Source organism: Pollachius pollachius (assembly GCF_949987615.1).
Source record: "Pollachius pollachius genome assembly, chromosome: 13".
Classification (NCBI taxonomy): Eukaryota; Metazoa; Chordata; class Actinopteri; order Gadiformes; family Gadidae; genus Pollachius; species Pollachius pollachius.
The window spans coordinates 17,077,795-17,103,505 of NC_136946.1; the positions used below are offsets into that span (position 1 = coordinate 17,077,795).

Here is a 25,711-nt window from a genome sequence, read left to right on the forward strand (position 1 = left end):
GATGTTCGATTGGGACCAAGGATCTGCATACCGCGTCCTGGTAGAGGGGCTCTGCGGTCGGGCCGGAGAGGCGTTCCCCCTCACTAGGGACTGGCCCAGGGTCAGTGGAGTCCAACAAAATACAGGCGAGAAGGTGGTTGATCTGGGGAAATGTCTGGAGACAGTGTTTCAGACCCATGGGGGTATTCCCGTCCCAGCTGACAGACAGGAGCAGACTCTGTATGAAGACAGCCTTACTCTCATCCTGCTGGATGCATTGGATAAAAGGTTATCAAAATCCGTAAAGGGAAGTTGCATCGGTTGGCGCACTGCAAGACTGGCCATGATTGTGAGTCACGGCAGCCATGCAGAATCCCTAAGAGATAAGCTAAAGAGAAATCAGGAGAAGGAAGCGATGACTAGGAGGCGTCAATCACAACAAGAAGCCCTGGAAAAGGCTTTGGCTTCCAGCCCCGGAGGCAACATGTCAGGAGAGCAATAACTGTACTTACACATGGTGGTGATGGTGACGCTAATAAACTCCATAGATTTTCTAACATCTAGTGGTTGCATGTATACATCTGCTTTCTGGATATTTATCAGTATTTTTAAACTTTGCCTTACGCCATCACATACACTTCACGGTTCACTTCTGTTCTACTGATCAACAAAACAAGCAGCCGCTGTCGCCTCCTTCTCTCTAACAAACCTGCAATCATTTTCAATGCTTCAATAATAATAACAAATTGTAAAGTAAGGTTGGCCACATTCATTTTAATCGCACCTGGCCTCCAGCCAGTAAATACCTCTGATTAACCAACCACAATCAGGTATCCTTTTACCATGGTCCCTATCTGTTGTAGGAAACAGTGGAGTTTACAGACTATTTACATTTCTCAAGATGCACTCCTTTTATTGCGTATCACATTCCAATTTTAAGATGAGAGTGGATAACCTAAACAGAACAGTATAGATTCATGCAGACATTTAAATAGCACCTGTAGCCAGGTTTTGCTATTGTCTTGATTCAATTGTCTTGATGTTATGTGACCTGCCTTATTCTGCTTACTGAAGATGACCTTGCAAATGCATGCAGCTATTATCAATTGATTAAAAGCTTTGCTCAATGAAGCACCCTAACGTCACCTGCTGTGGTTAGAACATGTATTTGGTGTAATGCAGGAGACTTCCTGGAGCAACCTGCCCACACTGTTCAAATTGAACCCTCTGGTGGTTAGGAAAATGGGGAAATGGCTTTAAATAGCCTTGTTTCGTAACTTCAGGTACAAAAATGATTCAATAAGTGTCTTCTACGTGTGGTGGCGACCCGAAAAAATGTGCAGCATTCAGCCCACTTCTGTCAAATCTCAGTCCAAGGTTTGTGGAGTGTTGGCAGCCTCACGTGCACTGGCGGGGTATGAAAATAAAAAACCCTGAAGAAAAAGCTTGGCCTGGGGCCCCTAAATGTGTTAGGCTTAAAAAAGAATTGCTGGTGAATACATTTTTGCAAATGATGATACAAAGACTTAAATCCCCATCACTATACTGGGCATCAAAATCCGAAATTAACCAAATAACGATGTTAAACGCTCATCAGAAACTATGACAGACTATGTTTGGGCTTTCTTTCCAACCCTATTTCGCAGGATCAAGGACCTCGAGAAAAATGAAAACACAGTCTTGCGAGTGTCACTTCGTTGTTTAATGTAATTGGCTTGAGTTTTTTCAACAATGCAAGGCCGCGCCCATACGAAGAAATCAATGCTGCATAGCTAACATGAGGAACTGGATGGCCTCACCAGGTTAAAGATATACTGCTCTCAATTTAGCATGCCCATTGAAAGTAAAACTAAATGTAGAATTAACAGTCAACCATCCTGTCCTCAAGAGTCCACGTTATTCTTTTAAAACGTTTAAAAAAATGCTGTTACTAAATAGATCAAAAAGGATTAGTCTAGATTCAGGTGTCTTGATTGTCCATCAGCACTGACTGAACATCGTCTGTAGGCAGGCTTCAGCAAAACAAGCAAAGACTGATTGAAGCGTCCAACTGTACCTTGGACTGGTTTCTCCAAAGAGACATGTGCTCACGTTGCACAAAGACGGCTTTATTAAACCCCTTCAATAGCAAACAGAGAGCCCCCACAACAGGACACGCCTCAGGCTATAAACCAGCAGTGTGCCCCAACGTCCCATAACCCCATCAGCCACTGTCATTCACGTTCGTATGGGGCTCTCTCTATCACCCCAAGGGTGGGGAGGTTTATGTCGGAGGGGCTGGTTCTTTTACAAGCTTGATTAATGATCCGGGGGAGTTTGATTTATTTTTGGCAGAGAGGGAGTTGTGGCAGGAAGGTGAGAACAGAGTCTATTAGCGCTGTAAAGAAAAGTCAATTTGATAGAAAATGACTATTCACCTTCAAGTGTGTGTGTGTGTGTGTGTGTGTGTGTGGGTGTGGGTGTGTGTGTGTGTGTGTGTGTGTGTGTGTGTGTGTGTGTGTGTGTGTGTGTTCTGAACAAGATGATCTGAGACAAAAAAGCCCTGATCATGGTCACATGGCCACCATGGTCCCAGCTGCCAATGAAGTGTGAGGTGTAATTGATAGTGATGAGAAGTGAGGTATGTGTGATAGTGATGTGGAGTGAGGTATGTGTGATAGTGATGAGGGGTGAGGTATGTGTGATAGTGATGAGGGGTGAGGTGTGTGTGATAGTGATGAGGTGTGCATGATAGTGATGAGGGGTGAGGTGGTGTGATAGTGATGAGGTGTGTGTGATAGTGATGAGGAGTGAGGTATGTGTGATAGTGATGAGGAGTGAGGTATGTGTGATAGTGATGAGGGGTGAGGTGTGTGTGATAGTGATGAGGGGTGAGGTGTGTGTGATAGTGATGAGGGGTGAGGTGTGTGTGATAGTGATGAGGTGTGTCTGATAGTGATGAGGGGTGAGGTGGTGTGATAGTGATGAGGTGTGTCTGATAGTGATGAAGAGTGAGGTGTGTGTGATAGTGATGAGGTGTATGTGACAGTGATGAAGATTGAGTTGTGCATGGTAGGGATGAAGATTGAGGTGTATGTGATAGTGATGAGTTGTGTGTGATAGTGATGAAGAGTGAGGTGGTTTGATAGTGATGAGGTGTGTGAGAGAGTGAGAGTGAGAGAGCAGAGTGGCACAGTATCTGGCGCTGTTCACGAATGGAATGTTGAGAGGGAGCCTGCAGCAGGTAATCACCACTCTGGTGACAGCAGGGTGTGTGTGTGTGTGTGTGTGTGTGTGTGGTGTGTGTGTGTGTGTGTGTGTGTGTGTGTGTGAATGGAGACCTTGATGATGAGTATAATATGGGAGCTGATGAGAAGGAACATGAATCTCATCACGACATACACACGTACACAAACACACACGCATATGCACACACACACACACGAACACATCCAATCACACAAACACACTCACACACACACAACACACTCTCCCTTGAGACCTCATTAGCAGCTACTCTGCTATGGTTGAAAAAATGTCCTCAAATTACTATATTCAGACACACACACACACACACACACACACACACACACACACACACACACACGTGCGAGCATGTGTGTGTGTGTGGTCCCCTGTCCCTCTCCCTCCAGGTGCTGTACTCACCATCACTGTTGACACACTGGACCTGCGGGATCTGGGTTCCTGGGCCACACTCCTTGTCGTTGTCAGGAAGACACGCCTCCAGCTTCACCAGCAGCCAATCGTAACAGCTGGGCTCCTCACAGGGGATGGCCTCCACCAGATGGGGGCAGTTTCCCGTGCCTCCAGTCGGCTCATTGGTTATCCTCCTCTTCCTCAGCTTGAACCCTGTCGGGTCACAGAGCAAGGAGACATGTTCAATATAGTAACGCAACTTTGATTTATTTCATATACAAAGGGCTTCAGTGCGATAATAGGAAAATACAGGTAATATTAAGACAATGAAATAAGTAATAACTAAAACACACAAAATATTGGAAAAGTACCTTGGCACATCCACTTAGCTATAAGCTAGGCTGTTTTTAAGACATTTAAAAACCTTTAAATGAGAATCTGGCAGCGGATTGGCCGGTAGTATTGATGGTTTATTATTTGACTACAGGCTGCTTAAGATGCTGCTTATCTACATAAGCAGCATCTGGAGCCAGGGTTGGGCAGGCTAAAGATTTACAAATGAGGAGCATCTAATAATCATCCCACGCAGATAAAAAATCAATGTCTAAACGGATAGAACAATGCGTCTATCGTGCCTTGCTTACTTCCTTTTTTTTAGTCAAAACATTTTACTCGGAGAGACAAGCTCCTCTGGCGGATCCATCCCAACCCTGGAAGAACAGCTACTAGGACCAAAGGAGTGCCCAGGGAGAGGAAGAGTCTCTGTCCTCAGAACCCCAACCAAAAACAGCACCGCCTGATCAAATAGAGGCAAGATGGAGGTCTGCAGAACCCCACCCAAACCCAGACAGAAGCACAGAGCTGATTGGTGCTGCACTCACAGCACCAATGTTAAATATAACTGTCTGTTCTGTGTGTGTTCTGTCCGTTTATATTATATACACTATCAAGTTGACCAAATATATGACATGTCTCTGAAAGGAATATGTCTCAAATTGTACAATATATTCAGCAAATACTGTGGGTTCTTGTGTCTTATATGCATTGCCTGCAGAGTATAGCTTGAGAACGGCTTGATAACATAAAAAGGTTAATGTCATTGTTGTCATATTTAATGGCATATCCTACCTTATCTCCTAGGGTGGCCTGATTAAACAATGTCGGCCTTTCCTTGTGTGAGCCCCCAAATAGAAAAGACTTGCCAACAGTGCTAACCTGACATGCTGACTGAAGGTTATGATCCTCACTGATGTGTGACTGATGAATGCAGTTTGAGATTAAGCTATTGTCTGTCAATCTATGCCTTCTTAACCATGTATTCCAATTTGCTTTATTTCAGTTCACCACTCACAAATAAAATGTAATGTGATTCAATGAAGATAAGATATTGGCATTAGTGGCGGGTTGGCCCTGGAGCGAGTGGAACGACTAGCACGTATCACGGCTGGCGTACTCTCCGACGTTTCGCCCCTGGATCAGTTCAAATTACCTGGTTCAGCGTTCATATTGTTCTTGTCGTCATATCACGGATTTATTCATGCTCTCTTTTTCCTTGCAGTGTTTGATGTGTATTCGATATATGTTTCTATGTTATGTACCGCTGGTGTCACTGTTGCCATGACTACTGTAAAGCCCGCTGTGACGCGCTCTCTGTGCGACACGTGGCTTGATGATTGCGATTGCTAAGGGTAACGATAACGGTGGACGGATAACGACCGCATCCCCTGTCTCATGTTCTTGTGGTGAACTGAACAATCGTCTTCCTCCGCACACATCCCCCCTGTACACGAGCCAAAGTAAAGGTGGTGTGGCTGTGACGGCTGGAGGTCGCCGCGTCCGTTTGAGGCTCACTTTAATACGCCGCCGCTCCTGACAGACCCCTCAGTGCGTACGCTGAGGGAAAGGACAGGAAGTGACCGCTGGACACAGTGGATCATGTTCTGTTTCTAGCGCACTACGCTGGCGTCTACCCGTGGTGACTAGCACTACACAGAGCCGCGGCCCGGGGAAACACACACCACTGTATCCGTGTAAGTGCTCTGAAATGACCAGTAGGCTCGCTAAGGTTTCCACAGGAAGTGGAGGGACCAACGCTCTTGAACCCCAGCAACGACTCCAACCTCAAAACCTGCCTAACGACCCATCTCACACCCACCGACCGCCCAGGCTGATTAGACCCATCACTGCTGGACGTCGTACGAACATGGGAGTCTCACCCTGAATGTCCTCTCCCCCTCAAAAGCAACAGGCTTTTATTGAATCAGTCCGTCGGTGTCAAGCCCAACTCCGGCTCCTGCGTGATGACTGATGGACCGGAGGGCTGTGGCCGACGGGAGATGAGACCAGGGGAGCAGGGAATTCAATTTAATCAGGGATCACTCACTTCCTGTCGGACATCACAAGACCAGGCCCTCGCCACAAGATGGTCCAGAGATCACCCCCCCCCCCCCCCCCCCCTCCCTCGGAGCCTCGGGCCCTTTGATATAATTACTTTGTTTTTTTCTGTGCAGAACATGTGCACAGAAAAGGCATTGGCAACAGTGGCGAACACCCTTGGGGTGAGCTGGGCAAAAATAGAATCCCATTCAGGAGCATTGTTTACAGTTGAGTCAGAGTCGTGTGTGTGTGTGTGTGTGTGTGTGTGTGTGTGTGTGCGTCTGTGTCTCTGTGTGTATGCGTGTGTGTGTCTGCGTGTGTGTGTCTGCGTGTGTGTGTCTGCGTTTGTGTGTGTGTGTAACACTTAACACTATTTGTGGTGGAGCGGTGGTCATAGCTACAGTAGGATCACCAGAAGAACGATCTCGTTCCACCGCTCAATGTCGGCAACACATAGAATATCTGGTGACAAGTGGAAACATTTGAGTCCACATCTCCCTGCATTATAATGAGGGCGAGGAGGCTAGGACTGTGCTCACTAGGAGTGTGTTTCAGCGCATGTGCCTGTCTCAGTGCTTGGGCACTGCTGTTTGCACAGTCGAGTCTAAGTGCGTTCATGAGTATGTATGTGTGCATGGCATGCATGCATTTGTGTGTGTGTGTGTGGGTGCGTGCATGTGTGTGTGTGTGTGTGTGTGTGTGTGTGTGTGTGTGCGTATGTGTGCGTGTGCGGGTGTGTGCGTGTGTGCACGGTGAAGTCTAAGTGCGTTCACGCGTACGTATGTGTTCATGGTATGTATGCATATGTGTGTGTGTGTGCGTGCATGTGTGTGTGTGTGTGTGTGTGTGTGCGTATGTGTGCGTGTGCGGGTGTGTGCGTGTGTGCACGGTGAAGTCTAAGCGCGTTCACGTGTACGTATGTGTTCATGGTATGTATGCATATGTGTGTGTGTGTGCGTGCATGTGTGTGTGTGTGTGTGTGTGTGTGTGTGTGTGCGTATGTGTGCGTGTGCGGGTGTGTGCGTGTGTGCACGGTGAAGTCTAAGCGCGTTCACGCATACGTATGTGTTCATGGTATGTATGCATATGTGTGTGTGTGTGCGTGCATATGTGTGTGTGTGTGTGTGTGTGTGTGTGTGCGTATGTGTGCGTGTGCGGGTGTGTGCGTGTGTGCACGGTGAAGTCTAAGCGCGTTCACGCGTACGTATGTGTTCATGGTATGTATGCATATGTGTGTGTGTGTGCGTGCATGTGTGTGTGTGTGTGTGTGTGTGTGTGTGTGTGCGTATGTGTGCGTGTGCGGGTGTGTGCGTGTGTGCACGGTGAAGTCTAAGCGCGTTCACGCGTACGTATGTGTTCATGGTATGTATGCATATGTGTGTGTGTGTGCGTGCATGTGTGTGTGTGTGTGTGTGTGTGCGTATGTGTGCGTGTGCGGGTGTGTGCGTGTGTGCACGGTGAAGTCTAAGCGCGTTCACGCGTACGTATGTGTTCAAGGTATGTATGCATATGTGTGTGTGTGTGCGTGCATGTGTGTGTGTGTGTGTGTGTGTGTGTGTGTGTGTGCGTATGTGTGCGTGTGCGGGTGTGTGCGTGTGTGCACGGTGAAGTCTAAGCGCGTTCACGCGTACGTATGTGTTCATGGTATGTATGCATATGTGTGTGTGTGTGTGTGTGTGCACACTCTTGTATAAGAGAGCCCATCTTGCATACCATCACAGAACCGCCGCCGCACCGGCGCTAGATGAGAGCGTGGCAGAGCGAGACGGGGGCGGGGGGGAGTGAGTGTGGAGGAGGGCGGGGTCTTGTCATTAAGATGCATGGGGGGGGACTCTCCCGACGTCCTCTGCGTTGGGCGGTGCTTCATTAAGGAAAGCCAATATGCATTAGTCAGGCGGACGCGGGCGGCCGGTTAATTAGGGGCCCCTGAGCCGGCGCGCGTGTCAACACCATTCGGGGCCCGTCGGTTGTCGCCCCCGCCGCTGACAGAGACGTGTGGAAGGACGCGCGGCGCTGGGAGTGCGTCCACTAATCACTGCCTCTGTCCCCTGGCGGGGCCCGTGTCCAGCGCCAGGGCACTGCCCAACCCCTCTTTAGAGGGGGGACGCCAGGCTGCTGCTGCTCTGTTGTTGATGTTTGTGTAGTCCAGAGATTAGAAATAGGAATGTGCTCTAGTTCGGTTGGACATGAATTAATTGATTGCTTTCCTTTTATTATGTTAATTTGTTTGAATATTTATTGAACACGGAAAACGTCGTTAGAGATTTATTCAGGGCCAAATGAAAAAAGAATCTGTTTTTGTTTGATCCGGACCAAACCATCAGGATTAGAACTAGAATACTCTGGCGTTTTTTTTCATCCCTGCGTGCGTAAGAGAGACGCCCGCGTTCCTCTGAGGTTCCGCTGATGCGCTCCGCCTTCTCCTGTGCATCCACCGCCTCAAACCAAGGTGGTGCAAACACAAACCAAGGTTGGACCTCACCCGTGCTACTTGTCGATCACTCAGAGTTTTCTGGCGATTTTCCTCCCGCATTCGAAGGACATCTGGTTCTGTGAAACACTCCCCCCTTTGCCGCCGGTGGCAGAGGTGAGGCCGGGGCGCTGAGCAGAGCGGAGCCCAGCATGCGGCACGCGTACCTTTCTTGGCTGTCTGGTCCTGACAGTTCTCGAAGGTGCAGGGCCCCCAGGCGCCCCAGGCCGACACCTCACACTCCACGGGGCAGGCGATCTGGCACAGCTGGGTGGTGTTGGGGGGGTTCCCCAGACACAGCTCACTGTCTACGGGGCGCAGGGCTGTGGACACACACACACACACACACACACACAGGCGCGTCATTGATTGATCTGGTCCTGGAACTCGGAGCAAGTGGTCCCATCGGGGCTCCTGTTGAGAACAACATGTGGAGCATGGTAGAATACCACTTTATTGTCCAAGCAGGGCCGGAAACCTGCTTCAGGGCTCGCCTCAGAGACATTACATTAAATTGACAACCCCAACGCAGTACACTACATACAGACAGAACACATAAGAACAGTGCAAACACATGTTTGGTTTGATTGCAAAAATTCATCAGGTCTTATTTGAGGGATAATAGAGTGGCCCCCTGGTTGATCCAAAGATTCTTCCAACAATGCCATGCGTGCATTCCATCCAATCCGACCCCAGCAGTTATCAAACCCCAGCAGTGTTGAGTCACCGTTCTCCCAGTAGATCGAGACGTTCTCTTCGCCCTCATGACGCGAAGAGGGGGCTGCGACTGAGGCACATCTTAACCTTCATCTTGACTTTGACAGAATATGCATGAACCCATCGCCTTTCCACACAGCAGCCGGAATCTTAATTATGTGTCACAATATTATGGCTGCCTTCAGGCCATTTGCATGTTTCCCTGCGAACAGAGCCTTTTGATTAATACTCATGAAGTCCAAACACACGCGGGCTCCGTTCTCCAGCCAGACTAACTGTGGAATATTAAAGGCTTCTCTTTGAGCGGGCTGCTCCCTGCCTCCCCCTTCACCGCGGTGGGTTACCCCTCTCTGGTGCTGCTGCAGTCCTGCCATGCAGAGGCTGGGCTAGCTTGGAGGCGACTATTGCAAGGTCAACACTTTGCTGAATCCCCCCCCCCCCCCCCCCCCCCTCGCTGCAGCAGCAGGAGGCCACTTCATTCACATGCAAATTGCTTCCTCTTCAGGGCCAAAGGTGTGGCCTTTTAAATAGTGCCTTTAAAGAGTCTGCTGCCTCTACTCCTCCTGTTGTTATGATTGGGAGGAGCAGGAGGTGGAAGGAGACTCTATTGTAAATAGACAAGATAGGAATGTCTATAAATGTGTAAAGGGGAAACGTCACTCTCGTAATGAGGGCACAGGCAGAGTGCAGGGAGGCACCCGGGCAGGCAGGGAGACAGGCAGGGAGACAGGCAGGGAGACAGGTAGAAAGCCATCAAGCCCAAAGAGATGATTGGACAGGCTTATTAACGCCCTGCGACCGCCACAGAGACGGGTTTGTTAGCTTTTTTGTGCAACACATTTCAACAAATATCACGAGTGAAAAGATGTTCCTAAAATAAATTGCCCAGCCTGCCTTTAATTAGAAAAAAAAAAGCTCCCTCTTGTTTGATATTGGCCGGCAAACCAAAACGTCAAAACGTCTCCCTCCCCCCTCCCTCCCCTCTGATTGGCCGCCATGCAGGTAACAAAAGGCTGATTAATGAAGGGCTCCTTGCAGGGTGACCTTGCTCAGGTGCTGGTGTCTGCGCGGCCGCTCCGCCAGATGGTCTAGACGGGGGGGGGGGGCGACAGACAGACAGAACGCCACGTCCGCTCACCGACTCACTCTCAACGCTGCTACACCTATCACCATGGTAACCAATAGCCCCCTGACGCGCCCCGCTGGGAGGGGCGGGGCTGTGGAGCACAGCTGTTGGACAGCGTGTAGCGTGTCGCTGCGCCGCGGGGCGCCGCGCTAATTGTAGCAGTGGGCGGCTGCGGCTAGCCGTGTGGCTAACACCTGGTAAACAACGTCTTAATGCAATTAAGGGTTAAGAAACGGTTATTTTGTGTATTTTTTTGGGTGGTGGTGGTGGGGGGCCAAATCTGTTGTTCTCCGCCAAGAACCAAGGCAAAACAACAACAGACAATATTAGAGGCAGCTTGACGCTAAGGCTGGTGTCGAGGGAAAACCGAGAACGTGGGGTATTAACTCGAATGGCTCTCATGTTTCAGCATAGGCCTCAAGCACATGGCCATGGTGGACACACAAATAATGTTTTTAAATTTTCATTGCCAAAAATATTATCCAGTCCTTTCGGAAGCAATCAAAATAATTTAGCCCAGTTTCAATTACCCCCCATGTGCCTAGCTCCATTATAATTCTATGACTATTTTCCTTTTTTGGGTCACCCTAAAAATATCAACCGAAATCCACACTCCAAGATGTCCGCCAGGTGAATAAAGCACAGTGTACACTGTGCTTTATTCACCTGGCGGACATCTTGGTCCTCAACGCTAGCCGGAGGGGGCTAGCCCAGCCAGCATCTATTACTAAGATGGAACCCATGCGGCTGCTGGGGTATAATATGAGAGGCTAATTAAATAAGATAATGGAATGAGTGGAGGAACATTAGGAATTGGATATAAAGTGGCATGTGACTTCGGAGATATGGCCTACCGGAGCTTCAAAGCTTGAGCGGCTCAGTCGAGATGAGGGATTTCCTGATCATCATTGAAAGCAAATGAGGAGATTACATCAGCTTACACCAAACTGCAGAGTCCCCTCCTGCCCACGACGGCCCGGTGGCTCATCGCTCCACATTAGCTCACTTTCACTGGACGGTGCCAACCTTGACAGGCTCCGGCAGACGGCACCCTGCTGCCACCCATCAGACTCAATGCGGCCCATTCAAGAGTTTTCGTCCCTATTTATTTAAATTTTTTAGCAAGGAGCTATTCGTCATGTCTCACATGTACAGGAATGTAAATCATTAAGCTTTGGATAGATATTATAAATCATGTTTATTGAATGTTTTAAGTGTGTTCTCTTCCCCGCTGGAACAAAGCCCTCCTTGGGAATCACACATGAGTTATGCAGTTCATTGTGACTCAGTGAGGCAGATGGTGCAGATACACTTCATGAACAGCTGAACACTTAGAAGATATCCCTTTGCCGTACTGCTAGCCCCATCGATTATTGGAAAATCAAAGAGAAATGTTAGTATGCATGAAAACCTTGCGCACATAATAAATATGGACATATATTATATCTATCTCTATATATGGACTTCTCTTCCTGCTCCCTCACACTGTATCCAGCGCCAAGAGTCACACTGTGTTCTAAAGAGTATCAAGGATGCAGTTAGCAGGCGGTACGAGGATCAGCCCTGCAGCGGGCTGGGCAGTGGCCCACCACAGAGTCTCTGTTCTGTATTCTGCTCTACGCCCCGTCCTACTCGCCTCCCTGACACTGCCATCACCCCCCCCCCCCTTTCTGCGGCTCAGTGTGATGAGGGGAGAGAGCCATTCATGTGTCTCATGCAGGGCTACAAAAAATAGCATTTTACCATTCTAAAAAATGTGTTACTGTATTGGAAACACTATCGGTCGCGGGGGTGTCTTGTCCTCCCATTCGTTTATTTATTTATTTACCCGCCAGTTAAAGACTTTGCGTGGGAGACACACTGCACCCGTCCAGGCTGGCGTGAGCCATCTGCTAAAGGAGGGCATGGTAGTAGTCTAGATCAATATTGAAATATCACATCAATAAACAAGGTCTCTACTGGAAGAGTGTTTGGGCGTGTTTACCCGTGTAGGTTAGGGGTAAAGGGCCGAAGACGCCACTGACACGCCACCAACTGTGACGGACCGCTACCACGGATACAACTACGGATTTATCTGGGATTCAACATTGCTGGAATAATTTAGTTCATCTAAGAACACGACCCAACAAAATGTAGAACTTAGTTCTAGAAGTTTTCAGATATTTCAATGCAGCAGGGCATATGATACCTTTAATCAACTTAAAATATTCAGCAGAGCCTTTCCCCAGAGGTGTTACGGAGGGCACAGGTGTCGCTCATTCCACTAAATACGTGTCTGCTCCCTTAACGTTCCAGGGAACGGGAGGCAGACTCACATAATGTAGACTGCCACATGCAGCCCTGCTGCATAAAACAAGCAGAGCCATCGTTATAATTAGTGTTACGAGTGGCAGCTGTGTTTTCCTACAATGACACCTCTGTGAGAGGGTCCCATGCAGCAGGTGGAGGAGAAGAACGTCCCCAGCTCTTCCGGTGTTTCCAGGACTGCCGTTCCCCCCCCCCCCCCCAAAAAGCAGATGGACCAGGATTTAGCGTGGAAACGGTAAAGGATTATTGCACATACTCCTGCCACCACCAGGCACCACCTCTCAGCTAGCCTCCGCCCCAGAGGTCAGGCCTCCACCCTGTGAGGTCATACCCCCCCCCCCCCCCCAGAGATCAGGCCTCCACCCTAGAGGTCATGCCTCCACCACAGAGGTCATGCCACAACCCCAGAGCTCAGGCTTCCACCCCGAGAGGTCAGGGTGACCCTCTTCACCCCCAGAGGTCAGGTCGCTGACGGAGTTCAAAGCCCTCCCGGCTCGCTCGCCAACGACGGTCTGCTCTGTTATGCTCTGTTTCCCCCTCCCCATCCCACCAGCATATCGGTGCGGTTTAGTTTGCTGTTCAATGTTCTCCCTCCACCCCCTCTCCTACCCAGGGCGGTTTGGTGCTGTGGAGGCAGAGCGACCGAGCAGCAGAGACAACGCTGGCCTGGAGACCATTTTGGATCCCGAGCAGATGATTGGATTATCAGAGCGACTTCACATGTACCGGTATCCCCCCCGCCCCACCTCACACCGCCGCATAGGTGACACAACCCCCGCCTTTCAAAGGGCGTCTCTGTTGCGTGGTGGCATTAGCCGCAGTGGCATGCAGATGAAAACACTCGCGTTTTGCATTATCAAGAGCTTTGTGTTAACACCAGGAGCTACTCTGGGTGGTTTTAATTGTTTTTGTTCCACTTGAATAGAAGCTTCAGGTTTGCCCTTAACTAAAAGGTGTGTGTGTGTGTGTGTGTGTGTGTGTGTGTGTCTGTGTGTGTCTGTGTGTGCCTGCATGTATGCATATACATATGTTCAGCTCTGGTTGTACACCAGCTGCACTTCTCATATAATGAAGTGTGTTGTTTGTAGTGTACTGTCCTCTCAATATTCTAACACATAGGGTGAAGGGAGGTGTTTGTAGTGTACTGTACGCTAAATATGCAAGCCAACGCGTACGCTACCATTCAAACAGTATTTCAGCATGTAAAAATATACTGCAAATGTTAAAATAGTGCTTTGACTGCCTACTGAGTCTTCTCAAAGGTTGGCCTGGGCTAAGAGCCAGCCAAAAAATTGAAAGTGTGTTTGTGTGTCGTGTGTGTGTGTGTGTGCGTACGCGTTCATAAGTGCCTGCCTGCGTGCACGCATGCGAGCGGGCCTGTGTGCACGCATGCGTGCATGTCCGTGTGTGTGTGTGTGTGTGTGTGTGTGTGTGTGTGTGTGCAGTTGCATGCTGGGAAGTGTTCACCTTCTCTGCCCCGGAGTGCGCTGAGGTTGGAGGGCGTGTCGGCGGCGGCCTGCACGCAGTACGCCTCGCGGCCCTGCAGGCCCCCTCCGCACAGGCCCGTCTGGTTGGCGCGGCGACGGTCCTGCTGGCTGAGCAGCGTGTCCACCCTGCACTCGGTCCACTCGGTGGCCTTCCAGCTGTACCTGTTGCACACAGAGGACACGCCGCACGGTCAACACGCGCACACACACACACACACACACACACACACACACACACACACACACACTCCAGACCAGAGGCCTCCGATAGCGGAGCAGAGCTGAAGGCAATAGGTGGAACATGATCACACCATCATGGCCGTAGGTAGAGGGAGCATGTGGGACTAGAATAGGACCTATATATATAAACCTTTGTACAGTGTGTGGCCCGCTTTGGTCCAAAAAGCATCGATGTGAGTGTTTTAAAGGTATGGCGAAACACGCCAAACAGGAATCATAAGAAGCTTCTGCTTTTATTATCGTCACTAATTGAATGTAGGCCTTTTAATGTGTACCCATTTTGTTCCTAAATACGATTAATATATGTTGTGTATCTATCATGTTGTTGTATTGGGTTTGAATGCCAAGCTATGTTCTGTTATAATATTGGTTGTATTTTGAATTACGTTGATGGCTAGAACAAGAAGAAGTGCAGAAAATAAAGAGATTATTAAAATTGTCTTCGTCATAATGGATCTTTATTAATACTTTTAGTCACTTATGAGGATGTAAATGTCATAATTTCCGAAATGCATAAGTGTCCGAAATGCACATATTTGGTTGCCCTCGTCCATGTTAGTCCAATACATGAAACATTATCAATACTGTTTCCTGTGCTGTTATCCAACAAAGCGAGCACTGGTGTTGGACATTCATCTTTATTTATGACATTATCACACAAGATCAAATATGAATTATTCCCCAAAATATTATCGATATATGAATCCTCAACAGAGGGACCCTCACTCACAGCCCTCCAATTTAACCAGGGCCAACAATAAAACTGCATCATGAAGCCACTCAGTCATCCAGAAACCAGCTGTCCTCCCAGCCGCTCTGTGGAATTAGCAGGCGTTTGTCAGCGCCGGATGGATGGCAGGCTTTTCTTAAGTGTTCTTTAAAGGACCTCTTCATGCTATTGACCTTAGATTGCTGTTTACAACAAACACACACAAAGCACTAAAAAGCCACAGGCATCAGCGTTCATCCACAGTCCCCTTCTGAGGCTCCTGCAAGCAGCAATGATTACAAGTGCGAGCAGAGCATTGTTGATCGCCTGTGACTATTCATGCATGGTATTGTATCAGCTGCTTTGAGAAGGGGCAGCAGAAGATAGGAGGGAGGCTTCAGTGGTGGGAGATGGGGAAAGGTCTGGAATGGTAAAGCCCACTTTTGTCTGAGGGTATAATGGAATCCGTTTGAGGTCATCAATGAAAGGAGTTCCATATTTATGAGTGAGCTCTCTATCTTTCCTCTTCTCCCTCTCGCTATAGGATGACTGGAGGCCAACGGGGCCCTTGGGAGACCATTGCGTCTGAGGTCTTTTGAGGCCAGATGGGCATCTCTCCCTTCGCAGTGGGACCCTTCAATATAGACCACTGGGCGACCGCCACAAGGGTCACGCCTCTCTCTCTCTCTCTCGCTCTCTCTCTTTCTCTCTCTCTCTCTCTCGCTCTCTCTCTCTCTCTCTCCCTCTCAAAGAGCAGGCAGCTTCAGTAGACAAAACTAGATATATTGCAATGCATTATGGGTCAAGGGAGGAATGTTCAGTTGTAACAGACAAGAAATAAGCACTGCCTGGTCGGCATATCATACACTGCATTCATATCAAAGATGAATAAATAAATACATTATAACTGTGTTAATTAGCATGCAGAAAGTCCCATTAAAGGCCACACCGGTAACATCATAGAGAATTAATTACAATCAACCAAGGGAAAGCAGTGGAAACACAAGGAATCTCCCCATTAGCTTTGATCTGTTTTTAATCTTAATTTGTGGCGGATGTGTTTTTGCCAGAATATGGCAGGATAGTTGGTCATCCTTTGAACAGTTAATGAATCAATTATCATTCTTAAGCAATATTCTAAATTAATTTGAAGGCTGGAAATCTCTTTGGCAGAACAGAGATGGGTTGCATCACATGGCCTTTAATGCTACTAGCGTCGGATGGTTGCGTTGTGGTTTTGTTGTCCTTGACACAGCAGTGAGATTACAATTCAATATTTGGTGACTGCATGCAACGTGCAATTCATGCAGTATATTGTCCACATTGTTATCTGTTTTGTTAATTCCACTCCCTTTTGCTTCAGCAGTACTCCAAATTAGGTTGGTTTGTTTAGGTTGTTAGCTTAGCTTATTTCACATGGAACAAGATGTATGTCTTAATAAACAAATAAATACAAATCAAACTAAATAGAACGTCAGTGTGTCAGCGTGGGGCATATGAGCGTCAAGGAGGGAGAGCCGTGGCCATTGGGCGGTGCGCGTGTCACTCACACAGTGCAGGGCGGGGCCCCGTCCTCCGGGCTGCAGGCCTCCGTCTCCTCCAGCTCCGGGCACGCCGCGCCGCCGGGCCCCACCGTGAACTGGGTGACACGCCGGCCCCGCGTGCGCTGGCCCCGGGGCCCGTTGGGCTCGTAGCAGCGCGTGGAGCAGGCGGACCACTCGGACCAGCCGCCCACCTCGCAGTCCCGGGTCACCACGCAGGCCTGGTAGGTCACCGGGAGCCCCTCCTGGGAGCACAGGCTGTGGGGATGGGGGGGGGGGGGGGGGGGGGGGGGGGAGGAAGCAGAGCGTCAGACCGGGACCGCCAGGACCCAGGGGGGGCTGGCTGGGGCCCCCCCATGCTCCAACCACACTCCACTTTTTTGTATAATGTGACGTGACCATGACTGTCCTGAAAGAAGCCAAATAAATCAAATGTATGATTATTAGGATTGTGATTATTAAACACACATTGTAATCAGATGACATTAGGTTTCAGTGGACCAAACAAGTGTCTGGTCTAAAGCCCAAAGCGCAGGGCCTTGTCAGGACAGACACACAATAAAGGTTTCCAAAATAGCCTTCTACAGAGTATATATATAGAGTCCTGCAGAACATACAGCAATAAGCCAAAGCAGTGGCTTACTGCTTTTGAACCATATGATAGTTCTTCTTTTTTGTGCCGCCCTACAGATTTGAACATTGTGCTTTGGGCCTAAATGCACATGAAGCTGCATTTACAAACACAAACAGTTTGACAGCATGCACATTTGACTGTTTTGCAAAGAGAAGAGCAAGCGCATCCATCCATTATTGACTTGGACAATGGATGCCGTGAGTCACCAATCCAATTCATCCAGTTGGCATCTTTCACTCGACACAGATTTTAACTGACTAAATCAAACGCTTAAGGCAGAGAATCCAACGCATCCTACGAGGGGCTCGGCTCCTGCTGTCACTCTGCGACAAACTGAAATAGTCCAACATTCCGTTTGAAGTACTTTTTCTGTTTATTGCATTTGATATCATTGCCGAGTTTACATTCCCTGAGGCAAATCTTTGGTTGCTGCAGGCAAACCAACTCTAAAGAGGTTGAGCTTGCTTTCTCCCAGCATAGAGAACGATGTCACATGACATCATTATCCCTGATGTTCATGGATTATGTAATTGACAACGATGTCATCGCCAATGTCATCAATGGGACCATTCTTTGTGTGTGTTGCCATGTGCGTGTGTGTGTGTAACATTCCAACAGGGGTGTCTTTAACAGGCCGTGGTGTGTTTGAGGCTCTGTGCTGCTCACACAACATACAGCCTCAGATATCTCCATCAAAGGCTGGTGTCTGACGCGTAACACTGGCCCGATGATGAAACCCTCGCGCTGGGCCTCACTAAAACATCCCTTAACGATAGTTATCTGACATTCGTGGCGAGGGTGCACACAGGCTAAATGTATTTGGAGGAATGCCTGAAAACACGACATACGAGGATCATCACCAGTAGTTACCTTTAAGTTACTCTGGATTTTTGTATCTTTCTTTCTGCCTTCTCTCTAGCTTATACTCATTTTGCAGGATTGCAACCCTGCTATTGCTGTATAATATATTTATTTATGTACAAATATATATGTATATATATAAATGTATATATGTATGCATACATATATAAATATGTAAATTATGAATGTTTGTGTGTATTAATGTATGTATATATGTTTATTATATATATATACATATATATATATATATATATATATACATATATTAATGTGTATATGTATGTTTGTATATATGAATGGATGTATGCATTAATGTATTTATGTATTAATGTATGTATGTAAGTATGTATGTATAAATGTATTTATGCATTTAATAATGTATGTATGTTTGTATGTATGTATGTATGTATGTATGAATGCCTGTATGTATGTATGTATGTATGTATGTATGTATGTATGTATGTATGTATGTATGTATGTATGTATGTATGTATGTACTGTATGTGTGTATGCATGTATGCGTGTATGCATGTATGTATGTATGTATGTATGTATGTATGTATGTATGTATGTACTGTATGTATGTATGTATGTATGTGTGTATGCATGTATGTATGTATGTATGTATGTATGTATGTATGTATGTATGCATGAATGCATGTCTGAATTTGGCAATGTTTTATTCATTTGTAGCTTGAGTCATACACAAATGCTGCATATAAACTCCCACATTTAGGGCGGTTAAAGACCTGAGCGCTCGCTTGCGGGCTGTAAGCTCTAAAATGAGCCTCACTATTAGCTACTATCTACAACAACTATCCTCAAAGTGGTTAAAATCCTCTGCACGTTTAACAAAAAATGCTCATGTGCAGAGCAAAGCCTAACCCTTTTGGCATTCTCTGCACACTCACATGCACACACACACAAAAACAGACACACACAAACGCACACGCTCACGCACACACACGCACACGCACACACGCACACGCACACAAACACATGCACATACATGCACACACACACACACACGCGCGCGCGCACACACGCACACAACCCACTACTCCTCACCACTAATCCCACGCATTCCATCCCTCCTCTGGAACCCTCCTGCCCCCTCTCTGTGCTGTACGGTCTGAGCTGATGCTGTGCTCGCTGGCCCCCATTAAAGCCACCAAGGCAGCGGCAGACAGAATGAGCACATTCATCTCCCAACAACAGGACTTGGGCCTGCCCCTTCACGGAACAACCAGGAAGGGTTGGCCCCTTTCAATTAAAACACGCAGACACATGAGCGTGCACCGGATCTGAAGGCATGGATCCACTTACGCATATCTCTGCTCTATCTCTTTATTTGACCTACTTTATAGTGTATAGCAGAGAGATAGGTGAGCAGAGATGTTCTTATGCTCACACGATCAGACAGCCAGGTGGACCCTTGACCTATGATGTGATAGACGAGGCTTTGCATTAATTTCATTAACTGGATCTTCGTTGGTTGCCAGGGCGACCACACTACAGCTAATTTCCGAGTCAGGGGAACATTGACACACCAATTAAAACACATTGTTTCCACGTTCAGCTGCTCATCTCATTAGGGGCAAGCAGGTAGGGATTTTTATTGATTTTTATCCTTTGCTTTCAATTTCCTGGGAGCTAGTTGGAATTGCTGTTCCTTTACCAGTTCATTTCTCCCAGAAGTAGGAACAGGGAACCCAGGACCCAACAAACTGCTCTAGAAGGACCTCAGGCCTACTGTCCACATCAGCTAGAGCTGCTTCATGTTCAAAGCTGTCTAATGTCACATTGAGGCACTGGACAGAGGAAATATGCTACACTACATATACTGAATTCCCATTGGTTAATATATTAGTTCAAGTCACAGCCCTTTGGTGTTCCAATTGTTTTTGTTGATTTAGTCATTTTTCTTAATATAGTTCTACATTCTATTTCTACTGTTCCACAGTAGTGACTACTACAGTAACTATGCAGCATTGATGAAGAGCCATGATAACTGATAACACTCATATTTTGAATGGAGACCATCATTTCCACAAGCCGCCACTTAGTTATGGAAGCATATTGCATTCCTTCAAAAATATTTTATTGCCAGCCAGGAATGTTATCTTAATAACGAAAAGGGTATAACGAGAAAATAGGTATTGTAAATACCACAAGAATTCTCACTCTTCTATGATTATACATGCAGACGTACACAGGTAAACAGATTTCTTGGGCTCTGTGTAATGTGGACGTTATCAGAGTACAGATGGAAGCCACTACCAAGGGCATCAGGAATCACATCAGGTGTCTTTTTGGTTGACTCAGAGCAGCTGCTAGTGATTGGGTTTTGGTGAACTGCTGGGTGGGCTGGGAGAAACAGATCAGTGAAACGCATCTCTACATTATGTATGATGAGAATCAGATCTGGACTCATGCTGTGATGCACACACACACACTCACCCACACACACACACACACGCACATACTCACACACAGACACACAGGCGTACACACAGACACACGTACAGACACACAGACATACACACATACACACAGGCACACACACAGACAAACGCACACACACAGACACATACACACACACACACTCACCCACACACACACTCACCCACACACACAGACAAACAGGCGTACACACAGACACACGTACAGACACACACACATACACACATACACACAGGCACACACAAACGCACATACACATGCACACACACGCACAGACACATACACACACACACACACACACACTCACCCACACATACACACACATACACACACACATACACACACACAGGGCAGATGGGTATCCCTTTGTCACAGAGACGTTCACCGAGTGCGGTTAGGGGGGACGCTGGGGAGGCGCGTCTTGTAATGCTCAGTAAATGACTTGGCCTCACCTCAGTGCCTCGGTGTCCCCGCTCTTGTGAACACACATCACTTCTCGTGTCCGGTACCCCATCTGGATGTCCCAGCCCTTCCCCCCCGGCCGGTTCTGCCGGTTCTTGGTGCGCTTCTTCTTGAGCAGTTCCCGGGTCTCCGGGTCCTTAACCTTCTCCGAGCGCAGCCGCTCGCGGGCCTTCTCCCTGATCTTCTCTCTCTTCTCCTTGTTCTTGGCCTTCTTCTGTCGTTTGGGCCTGTCCACCTGTCTGGAAGCCCTCTCCTGCTTCCTGATCAGCTTTCTTAGTTTTCTATTGGCCCTGGCTAACTTGTCCACCTCTCGGTTTGGTTTGTCGTTGCCTTTGGCTGCCTTTTTACCTTCCCTGGCTGGGCTGTCTCTGCTTCTGTCCCCTGGTTCCCCTTCCCTGATTGGGTTGTCTCTGGTTTTGTCTGCTGGATCCCCTTCACTGGCAGGGCTGTCTAGGGCTGGTGCCTCCCCATCTCTTGGCATTTTGTCACCACTTCTACCGGGTGCGTCACTGTCCCTGGATGGTTTGTCTCGGGACGGTTTGTCCCGGCCTCTACCTGGTGTACCCCTTTCACTGGAGGGTTTGTCTCCAGTCGGGGTACCCCCTTCTCTTGACGGTTTCTCTCTACCTGGTGTGCCCCTCTCCCTGGATGGCTTGTCACTGCCTCTGTCGGGTGCATCCCCTTCCCTGGAGGGTTTCTCTCTCACCGCTGTCTCCCTCTCTCTGGACGGTCTGTCTCCTTCTGGCGCACCCCTTTCCCTGGCCGGTTTCTCTTTACCTGATGTAACTGCTTCCCTGAGCAGTGTCTCTCTACCTGGTACACCCCCTTCTCTGGATGGTTTATCTCCGTCTGGTGTACCCCCTTCCCTGGATGGATGGGCTCTGTCTGGTGTACCCCCTTCTCTGGATGGATTAGTTCTGTCTGGTGTGCCCCCTTCACTGGATGGATCAGCTCTGTCCGGTGTACCCCCTTCTCTGGAGGGCGTCTCTCTACCTGCTGTGCCTCCATCCCTAGTCGGTGCGTCACTGTCTAGTGTATCAGCTTCTCCTCTGTCTGGAGATTCCACCTCCCTGGATACCTCTCTGGGGGCCTGTCTCGCCTGGCGTGGCAAGGGGACGCCACAGGGGCCCCAGGGGCCCAGCTTGATACTGTAGAGGCTCTCCTCGCCCTCGCAGAGCCCCGGCTGGCAGGTCTGGAACTCGGTCAGGTTGGGGCAGGTCGCGCCGCCAAACAGCGGCGGCGCCAGCACGCAGCGGATCCGGTTCTGCAGGCCGGTGCCGCAGGTCTTGGAGCAGGAAGTCCAGGCGCTGAACTCGGACACCACGCAGTCCCGGGGGCAGGGGATGAGGCAGGCCTGCTCCAGCCGCGGCTTGGGCTCAAAGTACTCGCAGATGGCGTCTTCGGCGGGCGCGGCGTCGGCCTTCTGGACGCAGGCCACCTCGCGGGTCTGGAGGCCCTCCTCGCCCCGGGTGCACACGCCGGCCGCCGCCGCCGCCGCCGCGTAGCGCTGCATGCCGGCGCTGCCGCGCATGGCCACCGGCAGGCAGCGGTTCCAGGCGCCCAGCTGCCAGTCGTACATGTCCTTGTGCCAGTCGCACACGCGGAAGCAGCCCTGCTGGTTGTGGGGCCGGGTGGCGTGCTCGCAGTTGGTGTGCAGGGTGGTCCAGCCCTCCGAGTGGGCGCACCACACCGCCCGGCTCTGGCTGCCCCCCGGGCCACACTCGCTGCCCATGCAGCGGCCCCACGGCCCTGTAGGGGAACACAAGGAACTCATGAGTGGGTTGGCATTGGGCAACCATTCAGAGGTCTCAATGCACACAATGTTTGAACGTCGCGCGTCGCCAGCTACACTCTACTTTCATTGAAGTAGAAAAGAGAAATACAGCAAGAGCAGTAATGCATATGATCCCCGCTGCACAGCAGTATCAGCCTACAGGAACTCAGGGTCAGGTATTACTAGTGCTCTGGCTGTTAAATCATCTCTCCATTTGAACTTAACCTCCCCAGTGATTGATGAGAATGCAATTAAAGGTCTAGCTAAATGGCGGCCGTTAAAAGATTTGGCCGGGACGTGGCAGATGGAGGGGCAGGAGAGAGTCAGAGCACTCTGACTCAATCGATGGGCTCCACAACATAAAAACGTTCAGGGGTGATGTAAGGGTGATGTAAGGAACAAAGCATGCACTACATTAGCCACCGACAATGTGATGGTGCCACTGCTGGGGGAAGCAATCAATCCTGCATCCATTTTGTTACTGGCAACTTGGTCTTGTCCCGACTTCATCGGGTAATTCAATCAATACAAAAGAATCGGGGTTTTTTAAGTATTTGTATAACGTAAACTATGCATAAGGTATTTATGATGTGAAAGCAACCAGATGGTTCAATACAAGCTCATGCTTGTAATGATGTAAATCTTGCATAATATATTTATATCGATGTTTCAGATTTGCAGCAATGCAGTGCATTGTAAGATTTAACATCTATGGGGGAATTACCATGTCCATTCATATTTTAGCAGTATTTGACAGAGCTCTATGAACGGAAGAATACAGCTTGAATTGGGAAGCGATGAAGATGCCCTTTTCCAGGAAACATCCCCAAGTCCACTGGTGCACTCCCTCCTTACAAGGAAGACCAATGTAGGAAGAGACCCATCTCTTCAGGGTACAACTTGATCATATAATGGCCTTTTCTGGGCATTGGCACCTGCCTGTACAGTGGGTTCCTCTATAACTTAGAAGTACTCTGAGCCTCCCTAAACAGTGAGCTGATAAGAAACACTTTGCCTTCCTTGGGCCGCTCCTCAAAGAGCCGACAGCAGGGCAGTGAAATGTCAGCAGAAGGGGAGGGGGGGATCGATGTGGGATCAATAGAGAGGGGGGAGGGGAAACTGCCTGGAGATGAGAGACAGCGGTGGTCGCAGATATAGCCTTCTCCTTCTGCTCGGCTGTCATCGCATGCAAGTAAGGAGGGAAGAATATACTGCCGGATCTCAGATTAGAACAGTAAGGATCCACTTAGTTGAATAGAGTGTGTGCTGTCAACGTTGTCGTCTCTGTGATGAAGGAGAGGGCCGTCCTCAGTGGCCCTGGATTGATTGTTTTTCATTTGAGGGACAAAATATTGTGTGTTGACGTGGTTACTTAGCAGGGTTTTATTGTGGATAGAGTGATTTGTGATTTGATTTGATTTCGTAAGGGTTTATTGATAGTCTTTTGCAGTGTTTCTCAAATGGAGGAACGCGTACCCCTAGGAATACTTTAAGGGAATGCAGGGGTACTCTGAAAATTTCTTAAAACAAGGAAAAAGAAGGAGAATCTGCAGAAAGACATCAAAAAACACCAAAAATGTCACTCAGAATTTATTGAATGTATATCAATGTTTAATTGAGATGTGCAAAAATCAGACCAGCTCTGTCTTTCTGCAGAGTCTTTTGTGGGGATTATAAGCTAATATTTGCATGAGGCCATCTTTAAAGAATCTCAGCACAAAACATCAGTGTCCTGTTGGTAAGCCAACCAAAGAAATTTTTCGAAAAAAAATATTCCATAACAAGAAATGCTGCTGAAAAACATCATGGTGGTGAAAGAGGTACATGGCTGACAAATTCTTCTGGCCGGGGGAACCTTTGTAAAAATAGAGTCGACCTGTTGGGATGCATCCTTGAGGAAGATCTCCCTTAACCTCCTACCTGCCCACCCATGATATAGGTATCTGAGTTCACTGTATGCTGCTTTGGATAAAAGCATGTGATAGACGACGATATGGTTAACGGTAGAAACACAGTTGGAGTCCAAATGTCCCTTGTCTAGACCACTGATGGTCTGGTACCCGTACATCAACATGGACATGTCTCCCTTATCCCCCATGTGTCCCTGCTGGGGCTGAGCTAAGCTAAACCCACATGCATGCTGTGTGTTTCAACATAGAAAATGAGCCATCCCAGATTTCAGACGACCCGACACCTGTTTACATCTTGGCTCAGCATGTGAGGTGTTTTTACATTGCTTCAAGGCTTTGGTTTGCCGTAACTTGGTCTCCATCTCAGCGTTGTCCCGAGCGTTCCTGAATAATTGATCAAAGTTGACTCTGTGGGGCAGTGATCCCCTGGCCTGTGGGTTGAGGGCTGTGGTTGGAGGAGCAGGCTATAGCATTGCTCAAGGTGTCCAATATTTCCCAACGCCCTGGGGAATAGACCAGAGTGAGTGAGATTGTTAGCCTGTATCTCCCGGAGGACTTGCTATCTCCTCTACCGCTCTGTTCTTCCGGTTTTTGTTTCACACAGCCGAAGAAAAACGTTTGAATAACTGTGGCCCACCACGTCTACAACCCGTCAAACCGGCGCCCAGCTTCAGGTGTTCCAGGTTTGAATAAAGAAAATAAATAAAGAAAAATTCATAAGAATCCATGGACAGGAAGGCTATGTGGCCTTAATCTGGTCCCTCCATCATACCATATAAAGAACCCTAAAGTGGGTCTTTTATGGACTGCACCGACGGAAAAGATAACTAAAGTAAAGGCTTTTCCCAACTTTGGCGATAACAGAATAACGTGAATAAATAGGGGCAATGCAGAGTCGTTAGCATCAGTTTGTACTGCTTGAGCTGACGTTGACTTCATACAACCCTGTGGTCCATCTATGGAGCCACGATGATACCTCAAGGCTGGTGTGAGGTGGTGGAGGCGGTGGAGCCTGGAGT

General features: G+C 48.4%; 1 protein-coding gene across 1 annotated transcript in view; it reads right to left on the reverse strand.

The window, feature by feature from the left end:
- The window catches only part of thsd7aa (thrombospondin, type I, domain containing 7Aa), a gene marked incomplete at both ends in the record, with an annotated part of 111,281 nt that overhangs the window by 44,195 nt on the left and 41,375 nt on the right, over window positions 1-25,711 (reverse strand). The window contains 6 exons of the mRNA XM_079749399.1: window positions 3,625-3,828; window positions 8,629-8,784; window positions 14,079-14,260; window positions 16,598-16,846; window positions 20,999-21,458; window positions 21,975-22,757. Of these exons, the coding sequence (XP_079605525.1) occupies window positions 3,625-3,828; window positions 8,629-8,784; window positions 14,079-14,260; window positions 16,598-16,846; window positions 20,999-21,458; window positions 21,975-22,757 (2,034 nt within the window). The remainder of the gene's footprint in view (window positions 1-3,624; window positions 3,829-8,628; window positions 8,785-14,078; window positions 14,261-16,597; window positions 16,847-20,998; window positions 21,459-21,974; window positions 22,758-25,711) is intronic.